Source organism: Hydra viridissima, unplaced genomic scaffold (genome assembly GCF_058129835.1).
Source record: "Hydra viridissima isolate aposymbiotic clone 2 unplaced genomic scaffold, HvirCarnegie_v1 scaffold_7, whole genome shotgun sequence".
Classification (NCBI taxonomy): Eukaryota; Metazoa; Cnidaria; class Hydrozoa; order Anthoathecata; family Hydridae; genus Hydra; species Hydra viridissima.
This window is the reverse complement of record NW_028324306.1, coordinates 1,045,859-1,063,816: the sequence shown is the minus strand read 5'-3', so window position 1 is coordinate 1,063,816 and position 17,958 is coordinate 1,045,859. Positions and strand designations below refer to the sequence as shown.

Below are 17,958 nucleotides of genomic sequence, written 5' to 3'. Positions count from 1 at the left end.
AAAAAATAAAAGTTTTAAGAACTGTTCGTCACAAAAGAAAAACTTGCAAGGAGTTAAGTTCTATCCCTTAAAATCAATTAGTAACATTACCTGCCAGGAACATAGACATTTCTATAAAACCAATTTACCTTTACAAAGGAATGTATATTCTGGTTCATTGTAAAACGTTTGTTGATCATTCCAAAAAACTCGACCATCTTTATTAAAAGAACACCCAAATGGAGGATCATATATACTTTGCGATGAACTGTTAATAGGTTGTAGAAATAAAAATTGCAACTCTAAATATTTAGAAAAAGTAACATTTTCAATATGATATGAAAACTTACAGTGAGAAACTACATTTGTGAAAAACTTTAAAACCTTTTGAGAAAAATAAGTATCTTGAAAAGTCCAGTTGAAAAAATTATTTGTTAAATGTTGATTAATGTAACACCTTCCTAAGCTGCAACCTTAACCTGCAACTGAAACATTCATGCTTATTTGTAAAAAAAAAGAGTTTTCTAATTTTAGAATGATCTAATCCTATTATAAATATCAAGAGTTTGAATTGTTATAATGATTTTATAGTTGTGAAATCAATAACAAAGAAAAGATTTGGATATCTCATTTCTTTTTTATGTTAATTTTTAGTTTATCTAATTTTAGTAACTGTAAATAAAATAATTCTAGTTTTATCTAGTTTATCTAGCTTTAATAACTGTAAATAAAATAATTCTAGTTTTATCTAGTTTATCTATCTAGCTTTAGTAATTTTAAATAAAGAAATTCAGTGGATTTTTGATATTTGAATTGTTAACTGTATTAACAAATAGCACTTTATTTAGTCTTCTTCATTACAATTTATGATTTTAATAAACAAAAAATTAAACGTATTAATGTTATCATGTTAATAAATCAAATTTCTGATACAATTTATTTTAAAATTGATAAAAAATTACAAAATCTTAATTGAAAACTAAAAAAATTTAATTTTATACCTTTTGTAAATTGACTGAAGGCATAGCCACATTCGAAAATGGAAAACACATTTTTTCTTTCAGGACATTCTGTTTCTGAACTGTAATATTCTTCTATAAATATTAAAAATTTGTTAAAAAAAAAATTGTAAAAAAAGTATAATAAAAATAAATTCTTAGTTTTGTGTAAAACACTATACTTGAGTTCTATGGATTGTTTTAATGATTTGTATAGCATTGAGCTACCATTGATGAAAATTTCATGTATTTTAGTTATAACTATCATCATTTTATAATTATTATCATTATTAATATAGTCATTTTATCATAATTATCATAAAAACAAAAGAACTTTAACAGCAGTTATAAAAATAAAAGTAAAATTACTGGTAAGATTAACAAACACTTCTATTTCTTCTAATGCAGTAAATTGATGTGGAACAAAGTAGGAAATTTCTTTCACCAGATCTTTTGTTTTTAAATAAACTTCTTCAATTTTACTTCCAGACAAGTTAAATGACAGAGCTGAACTATTTTTAAAACTAAATTTAACTTGACCATGCAGCCCAGCTGTCCCACTTACTGAATGCAAAGTTACCTTTAAAAAATGCTCACAGACTTGAAAAAAAAAGAGACTAATTTTTCAAGAAAATTACATTTTAATTGTTTTTAAGTATAACTTTTGTAAGAAAAAAAAAAAGAAAGAAAATCAATAAGAAATTACTTAACATATAAAATTTAAACTTCATAAAACTAGTTTTATTGGAGATATTAATAAAGAAATCGTACATGATCAATTAAATAAAACGTTGCAAGAATAATTTTAATTGCTCCATCAACTTGAGTTATTACACCAATATCTCTTACACCATTTATAATTGATGATGGAGGTCCAGATATACTGTCATTAATTTTTGTTACTTCTACACTAACGCCTTGTTGAAGGGCCACATTTGCAACTAAATGAAAAAATAATTTTTAACAAAAAATTAATAAAGAGTAAAATGAACTGTGCAGCTTCAGGTTTTGATTAATTAATCTCTAAAAAACACTTACTTATTGAATTTTCTTCACCAAGTGCCACCTTCAATGCTATAAACTAAATATAATAAGTTTAAGCTAAAATACTTTACTATCATTATTACATTTATTTTTTAAAACAAGTTTATTGGTTTAATGATGAAAATATAGTTCTGTAGCTAACTTGCATCAGTATTTGCACATCAAACAAAATTTTTGGTGCATATCCTAATGAAAAAATCAACTTTTTAGTGGATTGGAGCAAATTTTTTCCTCTGTAAAAAAGTTATCTACAACTTTTCTAGGAATTTTTTACTTTCTTAGCTAAGAATAAAACCCATTACTGTCGTAATCCATTATATCACAACATCCCGTTGATATTTGAAATTTCATAAAAAAAATTTATTGGTGTTATGGAAATAAATTCTTTAATTAAGATTCAATAACTAATAATATTTTTGTTTCAAAAATTGAAAACATTAAATATTTTTTCAAACATCTTCAAAACCTATTTTTTATTCATATTTACTCTACCATATCTAATATATGAGGCATGCCTTACAAACTTAGAGCTTGTTAAACTTTTAAAGATTATTTGTGTTTATTGTGGGAAAAAAAAAATTAAATTAAACACCGCTGAAACCTGCTGAAAACTTCTTTGCTAAATCTGATTCAAGTGTATACCAAAAGTAACTTCAATTCAGAAATGCTTTCTAGTCTTGTAGGGTTATGTTAAAGCTGCAAGGTTTATCTATACAACGCCAAGAAAGGATAGTCTTTATCTATTTTTACTTTAGAGAAGTGGTTGTTCACATCTGAGAGATTTGGATTAATTCTGTGATTTATAAGTAAATATGTGATACATTGATCCAATTAAAAAGTACAGGCATATCTAGTTGTATTTAGGTATGCAGCTTTACAAGATTATTTTAGATCCATGTCTACTTGATGAAGCTGGAGATATGTATGTATTAAATGTACCTCCTCCACCAGAACTTTATTTGCTGATGAAAATTGTGACTTTAAGTGTGTTGTGTAAGAAACATGGTTTTGTCTTCTAAGTAATTGTGGGATAATGTGGCAGGTATATATTAGAGGTGGATTGGTCAAAGATATATTCACTCTATATGGTTTAGAAGAACATACACTTAACCATTTTATTTTAGGAAACTGAGATTTATGTAAGATCATTTTCAATCAAAACCTACCAATGGGGTAGAAAGGTCACATTATGAAACACCACCTTGTTACTTTTTTACACAAAACTAAGATTACAAGGAGTACTTGGGAAATGACCTACATCAGTTCACCACACCATTATGAAACATCTGAGTAAATTTACAATTTCTGAGTCAGATTCAAACTATGGAGAGCTTCTGAGAAGAGCAGTATGAAAACACTCAAGCAATTGAATTAAGATGACATTAATTCATATAAAACAATGAGATAAACCTGAGTGATAAATTTATTTGTATTTTCTAGTGTATTTCATTATTATTACAATTATAGTGTCTTTTACATTACATTTTTTGTATTATGCTATATCTATACATAATTTTTTTTTTAGTGCAACTTTTAAGCCATATGAAATTCCATATAACCCTCTCACTTTGTTGGCTTCACTTTGCATTTTCTTAAAACCAAATTTTTTGAGAAATTTTTTTGAGAAATTTTTTTTATCTATTAATGAATTTATTCTTGTTAAAGAAATAAAAGTATTGTGTATGACTTTTCTTCAGGGAAAGGGGACAAATTTACCTCAATCCTTTAAAAAGGTGATTATTTCATCAGGATATAAAAACATAGTGAGACAGGGTGGAGGACTAGACACTACCAATATTTTCCAAGTTTTAAATGTTCCTTATATCATAATATTGACTTTATTATTCATATTCCATAATAGCTAGCAGTGTTCACTTTTCATTTTAGTTCTTATGAGATATTGACAACTTACTTTATCAATCTAAATAAAAAAAAATATCGGGGAATACCCTTCAAACGAAAAACATCCGAAGAGGAACACCCATTGTCCTTATCAACCTCCTCAGTACCCCTCATCATCGAGGGGTGTCTGATAATTTTCTAGAAAAGTAATAAAAAAAATTATTTTTGGCAGTTTAAGTTTTATCTTTCAATATAATCTTCCTCAACTTCAATATCATTTGTCCGAGGTTTTTCCAATAATTCTAACGATTCTTTTTAAAATGATAAACTAGTGACTTTTTTTTAACCAGTTGATCCAAAAGGCATATGTAACATTCAGAAATCACAGATTGCTTTACCTTTATGAAGAAAACCAACTAACAAAATAAATCATCTCAAAAAAAAGGTCGCAAAACATATTATAAAAATGCTAATGCCATAAGCCTATCTGCTGATGGAGCAGTCCTTGCCTTCTTTGTTGCGCTTTCACAATCTTCAATATATTCTTTCGACAATGGTTTTTGTTCTGGTGTATAGTAATGAATCCAAATTTCATCAAAAATTATAAAACAATCCTTGAAATCTATTTTACTTTGCTTAAAATGATCCAAACAAGCTTATCAAATAAGCATTCGAACACGTTTTTGATCATTTGAAAGCGTATGCGGCACCCATCTTGCACAAAATATTTTTATCTTTATTTCTTCATGTAAAATGTAATTCATCTGGTATTTTCAGATGTCTAGAGTTTCAGATATTCAGCTACGCGCTAATCGTCGATCATCTAATACCACATATTGAACCTTTCGAATGATTTTTTGTGTTTTTGGAACTCCAGTATGTCAATCATTATCATTAAGACTAGTAGGAATCACGTTTAATTTCAGCAATCAAGCTTATACTGTTGCAAATAAATGTGAAGATTAATCGTTCATAATTTTTTTTTAACGTCGAAAAGTAAGTATTCAATCACTTCACGATATTTGATTTTTTTCCATTTTTAAAAAGTATACGTCAATGCTACCTGAATTGTAAACAAAAATTGAACTGGTACATCTTAATGAATGTTCGTATATGTTTTATCAACTGAAAAAAAAACACCATTGATGGTGTTGTTCTAGAAATTTATCAGACGGCTAACGTACAGAGAGTTTTAGCCCTATGACTTTCAATCATGTTTAATTTTGAGTTAATCATAATTCGTTGAAAGTAAAACTTGACTTTACTATGAATTTACTTTTACTTGACTTGAACTGTAACTTTGAAAACCTCAACCGATCTTTACAGTTGAGGTTCTCAAACTTAAAGTTTAACCATGGAATTTTTTTAGAATTTCTGATTTCATTCAACTCGTTGGATTTTTTTTTTTTTTTTTTTTTTTTTTTTTTTTAAACAACAATTTCTCACCATAATTTTATGTCGGTCAAAATAAAGTTTATCGGTCAAAATAAAGTTTATCGGTCAAAATAAAGTTTCTTCATTTTTTGCCTTTTTTTTTTTTTCTTTTTTTTCTTTTTCTTTAGAAATAATTCTTTCAATTTTAACTTAAAAACAAAAAAATAAAAACTGTTTATAATTTTTAAAGGATTTCATTTTCTTATATCTAATGATTGTAAATTTAATTTCTTCGTTTTAAATAATCTAAGCATTTTTGTTCTTAACAAAGATTTAATGCCTTCGTAAGATTTAGTAAAAATTTAATTCAATAATGAAAATACAAAGCGTTCTAACAATATAAAAATCACATTCGAACAAGAAACTCTTAAAACGTGACGGCGACTTACTGAGTTTTCGTAATATAAATTTACGGTATATGCTGTATGAGTAAATACTATATGAATATGGTGATTAATAAAAAGCGAGAGAATTAAAAATAACCCTCTAGTGCTTTTGTTTTGGTAGCGTCACAAGGCTCCTTAATTCTATAAAGAAAAAAAATCATACCACAAAAAAGTTCAGCATTTCTATTGATACAAAGTCGCCCATTAGATTTAAAAAAAAAAAGAAAAAAATTTAAGTTTATGGAATATTGAATTCCAATAAATTAATCATATGAGCTGCTCGGAAAATTATTAATGTCGGAACTACTTGCTGCCAAGGAGATATAAATGATTGAAAACATGTAACGAATACACTTTCCATTAAGTAACTTTACAAATTCCAAAAAAAAAAATTTTAAAAACTCTTGCCTCATTTATTGTAAAAAGTCATTTGGAATTAGCAAGTGGACTTGTTAATTTTTTGACATTATATATATATATATATATATATATATATATATATATATATATATATATATATATATATATATATATATATATATATATATATATATATATGAAAAGAAAAATGATAAAAAATTTTTCAAACGCAACCTTTAAGTTTTATTTCCGTTGACGGCTTTTTTTTTTTTTTTTTGCAATCACTTTTTTAACAAAATAGTTTATTATGACAATGACTTATAACAGATGCCTGGTTTGACGCTGTGATGATAATTTGCTTGAATTTAACAAAACTATTATCAAACTTTGAGTTTGATGATAAATATTTAGTTATGCACTTACATAACTAAAAGTTGCGCACATTAAGATGGCATATTTAGATATAAGAAAATTTTTATTTATCATTATCTTCCTTTTTTTTTAAAAAAAAATTTGAGTATGTTCACGAATTACTTTGCTCAGTTTTGCTCAGTAGTAAAGCCTGACGAGGGTAATCTCTAAGTTGGGCCATCGAGTAACAAACCTCAATGAGTTTTTAAGGATTTTTTTCTATTGTTTACTTTTATATAAACTCATAAATTTGATGTTCGATTTTTGCCTCAACTTAAACACTTTCTTGAAATAAACTCTATCCATTGGGTAAAATAAAAACATTTGATAATTGCTCCACTCACAAGCTATCTTGTAGCTTATCTACCTGTTTTTTTCAGACTTACGAGTTGTTCTGCGGTGAATTGCTTTGCCGATGTGGTTCATAAGCCCAAACTTTGCAATAACAAAAGAACAAGGGGCTGCAAGAAACGTTATGTACAAGAAATACGGAGCAACATTTGCTGGACCTAGAGTACCTAGTGTGCATAACAATGACCAAAAAGGTATATTTAAAGCTTTAAATATCGTATACAAGTGCTGCCGTGTATTAGCTTTAAAGTAACCAAAAACTGCCCACTGGTATAAGTATTTTTTATTGGTGAGCAGTCCGTAAAACAAAATAAAAAAGTTTGCAACGCTCGACCAAAACACAATCAATGCAGCAAAACGGATAGCAATTTTTGTGTCTTCGTTTCCACTTTCAGCAAATTTCAAAATCATATTTCCAGCTAAGGGGCAGAGACAGCAAAAAGACAAGAAAATTTTCTGCAAGTACAGCATAAGCGTGGTAATCGTTTTAAACAAATGAAGCACAGTATGGTTGACATACCATAAGATTGAAACCATATTGAAGGTTGCTAAGAATGTTAAAAATGCAGACTTCATATGCTCCAGTACAAAGTTAAGCCCCCTTTCATCAACCTCCTTTTTTGATGGAAACTCTTCTACCGTTATATCGAGTATCAATATGCATGTCATAATAGCAATCGCAGCATCGCTCATGACTTCCACACGTTGTTTCGGCATGCTGCCTTTTGAGAAATGAACGTAAAACTGATATTTTTCTAATCTTGAGGTATTATCCAATCGTCGGCGCGCATATAAATAAAGCTTTCGAAATGTCGGCATTAGAGTAAGTAAGGCAATAAATAACCAAGACACAGCATAGTGCATTAAACAGCATACACCACCAATAATTAGAAAAACGATACTTATAATAGGTTTTAGAACCATTATATTTCGAAATCTACGGAGTTCATACTTCGACCAATTTTTTAAATCTATATGCAACAATCTTGGTGTCTCTATGGAATAGCAAATCACTGAAATGTCTATAACTTGAATTAGCCCTAATATGCAGCATGTTAGAATAATTGAGGTTTTTTCATGAGGGTAATGCCCTTGAAGAGATAGAGAAAAAGGGAGAACACTAGTTACTAACATTTCTAGTATTACCAAAAACAAAATAAAGTCATCCACGCGTTTAATTACCATTGTTCGCACATTTATGTTTTCCCAAATCGAAAGCACAATAATAAAACCCAAGAAAAACATGATAATTTCTGTCCGAATGTTGTAAATAAAATTAGACAAGCTTTCTGTGTTTTTCATGTGGCGTAAATTTCTTATAGGAATCACAAGAAACGTCGCACAAGTTGCCATTACAGAGTCTGCGTATCCAAGCATGCGATCAGTTGATACAACATCTCCTCGATGGAGATTATTAGGAAGTATTTCGTTCAGATGCTCATCGTAGTACTCTTCAAGATGCTTATGTTTACTTTTAGTTCTAAGGATAAATTTATCCTTTGATACTTCATTTGCTGTATTCATCGTTGCGCTATCTAAAAGACAATAACGTTGAGAAGGAATGCGTAAGTTTTCTATGGTTCTTGGTTAGGTTTCCTCAGGAGATTTATATATTTAACATCTTTTACGTGTTTACATCTTTTACGTGTTTAATCTTTTACGTATTTACATATTTAACATAAACATTCACACATTGTTTTTCAATTCTCAAAAAAATAAAAGCACTTAAATTGATGAAATGAGATTTATCCTGAAGTTTATCTTTTTTATTCAGGTGAATATTTGTTTTATTTTAACTTATCATTTTTATCTTATGCTTCAAATCGATAATCGTAATTCTAAGGTAACTACATTACTTGAGATAACCCTAAAAACTGTCATGGAATGTTCTATAAATATTCTTTGTTTGTTATTAATTTCCTTAGGAATTCATATGAACTCACTTAGCAGATATTTTACAGTTATGTAATTTACAGTTATGTAAATGTAATAAAGTGTCTAGTAATTACATGATAAATATCTGATAAATATGTTGTTACGTAAAACTGTAAAATTTAACATGTTACACACTGAGAAGATTCATAATAAAGAAAAATTTATTAAATCCGTATTTCTTTTTTTTTTAAAAAAACAAAAAATAAAAAAACATTTTTACCAACCAATGCTCTTTTCAGCTCTTTTTTTTTTCTTTTGCCAAGTTTTTGATAAAAAGAGAGTTGAGAAATTTTTTTCTTTACTTGACAAAAGAGAATATTAAAAAAATATTTCATATATGCGCCATTAATTTCCTAAATTTGTAAATTTAAAAAAAAAAGCAGCTAAAAGCAGCTAAAAAACCTAAAATTAAAAAATTTTCTGCTAAAAGCATTTTTTAAGGCAATTATTTTGTATAAAAATTTACCTATTATTTAAAAGTAGACTATTGATTCAAAAGCTAATGAAACGACGACTACCCTTGTCAAAAAACTGTACAAGTTAAAAAAATTTTTTTTGCGAACTTTATTAAAAGTTTTAATTCTTTCTTTTTAACATAAAAATAAAAAAAAAAAAAAAAAAAGGTTTTTTTTGGAAACTTTTTTTTTGGCGCCAGTATTGATGCTTATAAACTGTCATGAAAAAGAAATCTTTTTTTACAATTTGCTGTTAAAAAATTTTTTTGAATGAGAAAAAACTCAAAAGAAATAGTTACAATAAAAGTCAAAAGAAGTAGTTAAATAAAATTTCAATTATTCAATAACTTGCAAATTTATCCACAAATGACAACAAGGAGAAAGAATTTCAACACTAGCCACGAGCTAAAACTAAATTTAATAGTTAAACCCAAGAATTAAACAAGAAAATTGATCTCTTGAAAAATCCTACAGATTTTCTCATAAAAAAAAAGTTAAAGATTTGTTTAATGAAGATCCCTCTTATAAGTAATAGGTTTAGAGCGTTTTTATCAGATACGATTTTTAGGCCTACTGAAGTTTCTCTCCGTCTTTGTGGAATTTACATTAAACTGATGTTATGTACAAAGATATGATATTATGAAATTATCAAACAAAATGTATATAAAATTTTGATGGTATGTATATCTGGGTGGATACTCAAATTCTTATTTTCATTTACAATTCTAATAGTGAGGAAAAAGTTACCCTTTTATTTCAACTGTGATTAGTAAAACTTCCGTTTGTTATGATTTCGAGGCTCCCCGTCAGCTTCGCGAAATGTAATTTTTTCATCGATAAATGCAACGATTTAAATTTATGTCAGTATTCAAGATGTCATTTATTGGTAATTGGTTGTCAAAACCATCATTGAATTAGTGATTAAACGGAACCAATACTTAGCTCATCCTAAAAACGCTCTTCTATTCATTTTGAACGATCTGGCTACTATGTCCAGTTAATCGCAGAAGTATTGACCGCAGTGTTCGGTGCAAAGTAGAGAGATAATTATTCGCGTTGGATTTTACTGTTTACACTGACGCCAAACTTTAATACAAAAACTTAATTTTGTACAGCATAATGTTATAGTTCTTATATTTTTGCAACAAATGAAAGTAATACAAAGTCAATTTGTATTTTGACATCAATAGTATGTTTAAAAATTGGCAAGTTAAGCAATTTTTTAGACCCTTATGGTTATTGGCAATGCAACAAATTTTAATGATTAATTTTAAATATTCGCAAAAATACAAGTCAAATTACATATGAATTACTTTATACTACAAATTCAAATTTTTTTTGAACGGTAAATTAATTGTCAACTACGGCATTTTTTGAAAATTTAAGCTCAACGGCAAGCCTCTAGGCTTGCTTTTTTTTCTGTTATTTTTTTAAGACATGTTACTTTTAAACGTGAAAATCATAAGGCATATTTTTTTCATTATTAAAATTAAATTAAAGAAAAAATCCCATTGTGGATGATCCACCCTAATGTATGTAGTTCTATAAACTGTCCTGTATTCAAGGAGATTAGATCTTTAAAGATATTGATTAAGATGATGACGTAAAAAGCAAAAAGATTATTGACTAGATTTTAAAAATTCATTTTGGAATTTATTTATATACTTTCTTTTAATATATTATTGATAAAAAGAATGTTAAAAAAAAAAAAAAAAAATTAGCCATCAAAACGCATGTTTATCAAGAAAAAAGGAAAAAAATCACAGCAATTTAGATTACTACATTTTCCTTAAAGAGAATTTGGTGGGCATTATATTGAGGAATGACTCTATGTTGCCTGGATACACACATAATTTATTAAGAACTTTTTTGCTCAAATAATGTAATATTTAAAAATACGTAATAATAAATTTATGAAAATATGTAATAATAAATTTATAAAAATCTATTCTTACATTGCTCTAATAGCGACTTGCTATTCTTGATTTAGACCTGAACTAGAACCAAACTCTACGAGACAATCATCTTTTTTGAGCGAAAATGTAATTAAATTTTGATGTTTGAAAAAAACTTTATATTTAACTCTTGGTCAATAATCTTTGTAATTTTAGCAATTATCACGTTCCGATCTTATTTTTCGATCCCAATAGATCTCATCCGTTTGAAAGTAAGGATAACGTGTTTGGGGAACCGTTTGCAGATTGCAATGATCTACTCATTTTCAATTGAACTTGAAAATTATCAGTTTTTTTTTTTAAAAAAAAAGTTACCAGGAGGTATTGCTCATCTTTTTTTTTCTTTTTTAAACATCTCCTTACACTTCTGCATTCCATTTTGGCAATTCTGAAAACTATGTTTTTTATTATTATTTTAATATTAAAATCCTTAAATATATTTTGTATAGCGCTGTTATTAAAATTTTTGGTGATCTGCAACTATTTTTTTTTTTTTTTAAATTACCAGGAAGTATTGCTCATCTTTTTTTTTCTTTTTTAAACATCTCCTAACACTTCTGCATTCCATTTTGGTAATTCAGAAAAACATGTTTTTTATTATTATTTTAATATTAAAATTCTTAAATATATTTTGTATAGCGCTGATATTAGAACTTTTGTTGATCAGCATCCAAAATCATCTAAAGTTTCCTTTTTAAGGAATGTTTTTTTTATCAAACCTAAGCAACCTGCAAGTGTTCTGCAAGTATTCTGCAAGTTGTCGCAAGTTTTCTGGTAAAATGTAAACTTATCGCTTAAACTGAAGATAGTCTTTTGGCTACAAACATTGTATGCCAGTGTACGAGGTCAACTCCATTGAATGACTTGGGAATGCTCAATTACCTTATTTCATCTTATGTATTAAATGAAATTTTTTTTATTATAGCAATAAATTACACTTAAATAAAAAGTTGGTAGGCCAATCGTATAATAATGAAGCTAAAAAAGTAAGAATTAAAACGATACCAATTATTCTTATTATAATAATTTATTATAATATATTATAATTTATTATAATATATTATAATTATTCTTGTCATAGAATAGTAGAACAAAGTTTAAGAAGAATTTTTTTTTTGCATTTTTATTCGAAATTAAAAAAAGTACAGCCATTTTAATTTTGGTATAATCAATAGGTCAGTTATAACATGTAACAATTTGGCTGCTAGAGCATGTAAAAACTCTTCAAATATATTTTGCTAAGTGTGAGATTGTTATGATGGAAAAAAAAAACAGGTATTATTACATTTTGAAAAATAATATATTGTGAATAACTTGAAAAACCATCACCGTTACTTTTGTATAACTGATGTGAAAATGTATAGAAAAGTAAAAGAAAGACAACCTTTTCAGTATCCACATATACCATCATCTAAAGCAACTGTCCGACTAGAGGAAAGCTTTCAAGAACCACACCACCAAAAAATGTAAGTATACTTCGTTCTCTCCAAAAGTCTTAATTTTAATTAAATTGAACATTATGTACTTACTGTGCATTAAAGTATTTTTGTGCAGCCAAGAAAAAGAGAAATTTTATCTAACAAGGACAACTTAGCAGCCTCACTTTCCAAATCAGAACTTCTTACTTCAAGACAGAGGGAGCGGAGTTACTTTGGAGAAGACATGTTAGTATCGGAAACGAAATGAAGAATTTGAAATTTTCTACAACATTAGTAAATACTTGTTTCATTGTAAAAATGTCATTAGTTTGTTCGCTGCTCTTGGTTTCAAGCATGATTCTTCACAACAGCGACTGTTAATAGATAGCTCAGTAAGAAGTCTCGAAGTAGCGTTGCTCCACAATAGAAATAATTATCCATCTTTGCCTCTTGCAAGTTCAAATAAAAATTAATTCAAATTTTTATTTTCTCAAAAAGTCTTATTATACTTAAAAAACGAAACATTTTTAAAAACTCATTTTAATACATCGTATTTTGCAGTTAATTGGTCATTTCATGGTCCGTGTTTGTAAACCCTGATAAAATTTATATTTTGAATGTATTAATTAACTTGGCATTCATGATATTCTTTCTAGTTAAGTTTTCAAAGAAATTTGTTAATTTTTTTTAAGTAAAAAAAAAACAAAAAAAAAGCAAAACAAAAAAGAAATTAAAAAAACTTTTTTTCGGTACAAAAAAATTTAACGAGAAAAATATTTTAAGAAAAAATATTTCTTAAAAACGTCGAGTTATTGAAAACATAAAGACAACCAAAAAAAATCTTTGAAATTGAATAAGCTAGAGTGGTGGTTGAAACCATTTTAAAAATGATACCTCTTAAAGGAATGAAATCCATTGAAGATAAACAAGATTTAAGTTGGCGTTAAAAATTTCCGAAATTCCCTACATGGATTTTAACTTTTTTTTGTGAAGTAAAAGAAAGTTTTCGTAAATATGTAAATATTTATGTAAATATTTTTTAAATATTTATGTGAACTTCTCGAAAAGTTTTTTTTTTTTAATATCAACTTCTTTATTGAAAATGGAATATCTGAAAATATTGAATTTTTAAATTACGATTTCAAAATGGTCTAATGGACTTTTTTCTTTTGAACCGCTCGCCAATATTTACTTATGAAATCTTTCCTTTTTATTTTAAAGATGTTGACATGTTATATAATTTGATCCAAAAACTGAACAAACTTTTATTCTATATACATCTATATTAGGAGACGCATAGCTGATTAGAAAAAACGATGATTAGCATGCAACCTTCAAGATTACATGCTAATCATGGCTGTCTCTTATCTGCTAAGGCTAGAAAAATCAGCTGCAAAAGCATCTTCTTTTCACGTACTAAATTATTTAAGTAATAATAAAACTCAGCAGTTTTTTTTTCGTTTAGTTGCGGCTTTTCACACAACATGTGCTTCTCCTACAGCGCACTATTCTAAGCATAACTTTAAAAATTTCTTTATAAGTTCGAATAATTTGCAAATGGATTTTTATCACTTCTTGAGGGATACTCTCGTGTGTTACTCTCTATTAACCTTTAAATCACGCCTAATGGATGCACTTAAAGGCCTAAAAAAACTTTTTTTTTTTTTTTTCAGAAAGCCAGCTTTTTTAATTGAAAGTTTTTCTCCTCTCAGCCATTTAATTTAAATAAGGCGTAAATATGGAAAATAAAAAAAGTTCAATAATATTGAACTTTTTTAATTTTTCCTGTTATAACTTCATTAGTAAGAAACTTCTGAAGCACAACCAACTACTTCTAAAATTAATATTATAGACTGGTCCAAACCTGTTTGACAGGTAAACTTAAAATGGACTAGGAACATAAAGCTGTAAAATGTGACATTTTTATTTTCTCCCATGTGGTATTTAAATATACACAACAGCGTTTAATATTGCAGCTCAATCAAACACAATTTCTTTTGAAACTGTTTATAGAAAAGTGAAATACCTGGTAATATTTGAATTTGAAATTAATAATCACATGGTTGAAAAGTTTGTTGATTGCTCAGAGAAGTCACTGCTATTTTTTTGCTGTTAAGTGTGCCTATAAACTTGTAAAAACTGGCAAAAGTTATGTATCTAAATCGTTTGTCTTTATAATGAATTGTGTAATAAATATCCTATTATATCTGTTGCTTAACCTAAATATATGTATATATATATATATATATATATATATATATATATATATATTTATAATGTTGAATTGTAGTTTTTAAAAATGTTTAATTCAGATGATCTAAAAGTATGGAATTTATGTCTCTCTAAATATGAATTTGTTTTAAAAGAATTTGCAGCAAAGAGAAAAAAAAACAATCTTGTTGCTTTAGATAATTGGTAAGTGAAATTTATTCAGCTAATAGAGCTGTTTTGAGTTAAATCACCTTTTTCTATAAACTTTAACTTAAAATAAGATTGATTTTGTGATCAATATTTTATTATATTATAAAAATTAGGTTTCAAAATTTTCTTAGTGATGAATTGCAAAAAAATCAATGTATTACAAAGGAACAACTTGAAAAAATTATGGAATGGAAGCTAAATGTAGGTTTTCTAAATGATTTTAATTCTAAATGTCATTCTTATTGACTGTTTATAAAGTATCCTATTCTTTAAATTTTAAAATGTTGTTGTTACCAATAGAATGGTCTCACGTTTTTTTTACCAATACAATGGTCAACTTTTTTCTTTCATTTTCTTATAAAATTCTGTGCAGTATATAAGTTAAAAGTATAGATTATTCATATGTAAAGTATATAGTATATGTATCTACATATTTTAAACAGTATTTGATAAAAATGTTTTTTATAGTAGTCATTATTTCATTGCTCTTCTTACAAAAATCAGCTTCAATAGTGTTCCAATTCAGGTCTCTGTGTGCAGATGTAACAGTTGCAACATCCTTATTGGCATTCCACTTTCCTAAGTGCTAATAATTGTTTTGTTTACTTACTATCTTATATTCATTGTGTGTTAAATAACAAATATAAAAAGTGCTAACTTTACAAAGTTTTAATTCATGTTTGTTTTTTTGCTAAACTTCTATTGCCATTTTTTGTATTACTAGTTACTTCATTTAAAATAGTATCTTAACAAAACATTGAATGATGATCAAACTATAATTCAAAGTGGTAACACACTTCTGCTCTGTTCTTTGAAACAAAATTTATCTTCACTGTTCTTAATAAACACTAAAATTGGTAGCTGGTACTATTCCTCATCTTTCCCTGGACTTCTTATCTTCATATCGTAGAATGTTACAAAACCACCCAGAAAAAAAGGGTCTTGAAATTCTTTGCTTTATTGTGAGGTGAATAAATCCAATGCAAAAGATCTATTAACTTTTTTAATAACCTCTAAATACTCTATTTTAGTGCAATATGTCATTCTAATCATGGCTTATGCAAACCATAAAAGTTATGTTACACTTCATATGTATTTAATAAATACTCTATTTTAGTGCAATAGCAGTCTGGTCTTTTTGTGTCAGTGAAAAGTTTTTGTTTTTTCTTTATTTCTTTAGCGACTCAAAAATAACATGGTAACAAAAATTTTGAAAATTTCTTAAGCCCAAACCTTTTCCATACTTTATTTAAATTTCAAAAATGTAAATACAAAGCTGTGAAATTTTTTTTTGAAAATATTACTTTTAAAAAACCTAAATAATAAAAACTTTTATAAGTCAGCATATTAAATTTTATTTACTTTTGTGAAAACTATTTTGTAAAGCAGTTTCTTTGGAATGTATTATAATATTGTTAATTGAAACCTATCATTTTAATTTTTTTTCTTGTTCTCTATCACTCTAATCCTGTTTATTTATTTGTGTATTTGTATATCTATTCAATAAGAAAGACCATCTTGATGATTAAGTTAAGCCATGTTTGGATTTATGTTTGTAATATAAGTTTACAGAGAAAAAAGTTACTTTTTTTTCATTAGAAAGGTAAATTTCGGCCGTCTTTATCAGCTATGATAAAGGAAAATGAATCAAATAAAGTTTTAGAATTTTCCAAGAATGCTTTAAATGTTGCAAAAGATGATCCACAACAAGCAATCAAAGAGCTGTGCAAATTGAGAGCAGTTGGTCCTGCTACTGCATCAGGTAGGTTAGATTTACTTTGTTTTTTATCAACATTACCAGTGTTATGAAGTTTTAAGTAAACAAGTGTTACAAAGTTTTAAGTAAACAAAACTTTTTAGCAATACTGACAGCATTTGATCCTGAAAGATTTGCATTCATGTCTGACGAATCAGTGCAGCAAGTTTTACCAGGAAAGATAAAATACACCCTAAACTATTACGAAATCTATTTAGAGAAAGTTTTAGAAAAAGCAAGAGATCTTACAATAAAAGGTAGTTCTATTAAATAAAGAAATTTAAAGTTTGGTTTAAAATTTACTCTATTAAAGTTTTATATACTATATATATTGCCATAAGTATTTTAACTAAGCATCTCAAAAAAAATTCACAAGAAATGCTTTGAAAATTAGCACAAAAAATGTCAAAATGGTAACAAAGTGAATCCAAATGTCAAAATGACATACCTTAACATTTACTTTCAATATTGGAAGAAGGCGGAGTTGCATAAAAGAGATGCAAGATTGCCATGCTCTTTTAGTGGTCTTATTTTAGTAAAAATAGAGTTTTTTTAATGTGTATTTTGTTTTCCAAATATTTATTAAATATTTAGATAAAAGAAAGTGGACTCCACACAATGTAGAAATTGCGCTATGGTCAAGCAAAGTTTCCAAGACCCTTAAGCTAGACTTAAACGATTTTAAAGTAACTGATGCTTCAGAAGTAAAAAATGAGCAGCAGTTCAATAATCTCGCTCTTGTTGTAAAAAACCCGATGAAAAGAGAACTCGATCCTGCCCTTTTGGCGACATGCAAGAAAAAGAAAAAGAAGTAAAAGAGTGTCGTGGAGAAAAGCTTAAAAATATTGACATTAAATGAGCGAGAATGAGAGGAGAAATTTCAAATGCTGAACATTCAGGCAATTTTCTGTTTTATATTTACCATTTTGTTTTTTTTGTGTTTTTTTCCCCAGATGTTTGTAGGCTTTTACATTTATCTTGAATCTTGGGCAATGAAGCCGTCTGAAATTGAAAAGAGATTTGGAATTAACTTCTGAAATCTTGGCAAAAAAATTACATAAAAACCCAAAATATTGTAAATGTAGTGTTTTAAATATTGAGGTATTGTAGACATCAGCATTAGCGATTTAAAAAAGATCTGCAGTTATTACATTATATAAAGATCTAACAAATTCACTTAACAATTAAGTTTGCAGCGTTGCACAATAAATCA

At 27.3% G+C, this 17,958-nt stretch overlaps 3 protein-coding genes across 6 annotated transcripts in view; 1 reads left to right on the top strand and 2 right to left on the bottom strand.

Moving 5' to 3' along the window:
- LOC145184292 (uncharacterized) overlaps nucleotides 1–5,907 on the bottom strand; it is a 40,802-nt gene extending 34,895 nt beyond the window's left edge. Inside the window, exons 1-6 of the mRNA XM_090092015.1 lie at nucleotides 5,847–5,907; nucleotides 2,016–2,058; nucleotides 1,749–1,918; nucleotides 1,347–1,557; nucleotides 981–1,073; nucleotides 129–281 (exon numbers count right to left, since the gene is read on the bottom strand). Coding sequence (XP_089948141.1) covers nucleotides 129–281; nucleotides 981–1,073; nucleotides 1,347–1,557; nucleotides 1,749–1,918; nucleotides 2,016–2,058; nucleotides 5,847–5,888 — 712 coding nt within the window. The 5' untranslated portion in view covers nucleotides 5,889–5,907. The remainder of the gene's footprint in view (nucleotides 1–128; nucleotides 282–980; nucleotides 1,074–1,346; nucleotides 1,558–1,748; nucleotides 1,919–2,015; nucleotides 2,059–5,846) is intronic.
- Nucleotides 5,908–6,656: 749 nt separating this feature from the next.
- On the bottom strand, nucleotides 6,657–11,194 carry LOC145184623 (endosomal/lysosomal proton channel TMEM175-like). 4 transcript variants are annotated; one of them, XM_090092019.1, is made up of 2 exons: nucleotides 11,151–11,194; nucleotides 6,657–8,340 (listed from the first exon to the last, which is right to left on the bottom strand). In XM_090092019.1, exon 2 carries the CDS (start codon nucleotides 8,327–8,329, stop codon nucleotides 6,818–6,820), a length of 1,512 nt encoding a protein of 503 aa, XP_089948145.1. In that variant the 5' UTR covers nucleotides 8,330–8,340; nucleotides 11,151–11,194; the 3' UTR covers nucleotides 6,657–6,817. The 4 variants fall into 4 exon arrangements, with proteins under 4 accessions (XP_089948145.1, XP_089948144.1, XP_089948142.1 ...); XM_090092018.1 differs by lacking the exon at nucleotides 11,151–11,194 and adding an exon at nucleotides 9,943–10,057; XM_090092016.1 differs by lacking the exon at nucleotides 11,151–11,194 and adding an exon at nucleotides 9,207–9,313.
- Nucleotides 11,195–12,506: 1,312 nt separating this feature from the next.
- On the top strand, nucleotides 12,507–17,697 carry LOC149885522 (uncharacterized). Its single transcript, XM_090093345.1, has 7 exons — nucleotides 12,507–12,518; nucleotides 12,583–12,616; nucleotides 14,881–14,983; nucleotides 15,103–15,190; nucleotides 16,589–16,751; nucleotides 16,850–17,002; nucleotides 17,340–17,697. The coding sequence occupies exons 1-7, from the start codon at nucleotides 12,507–12,509 to the stop codon at nucleotides 17,558–17,560; spliced, it is 774 nt and encodes a 257-aa protein (XP_089949471.1). The 3' UTR covers nucleotides 17,561–17,697.
- Nucleotides 17,698–17,958: the final 261 nt, after the last annotated feature.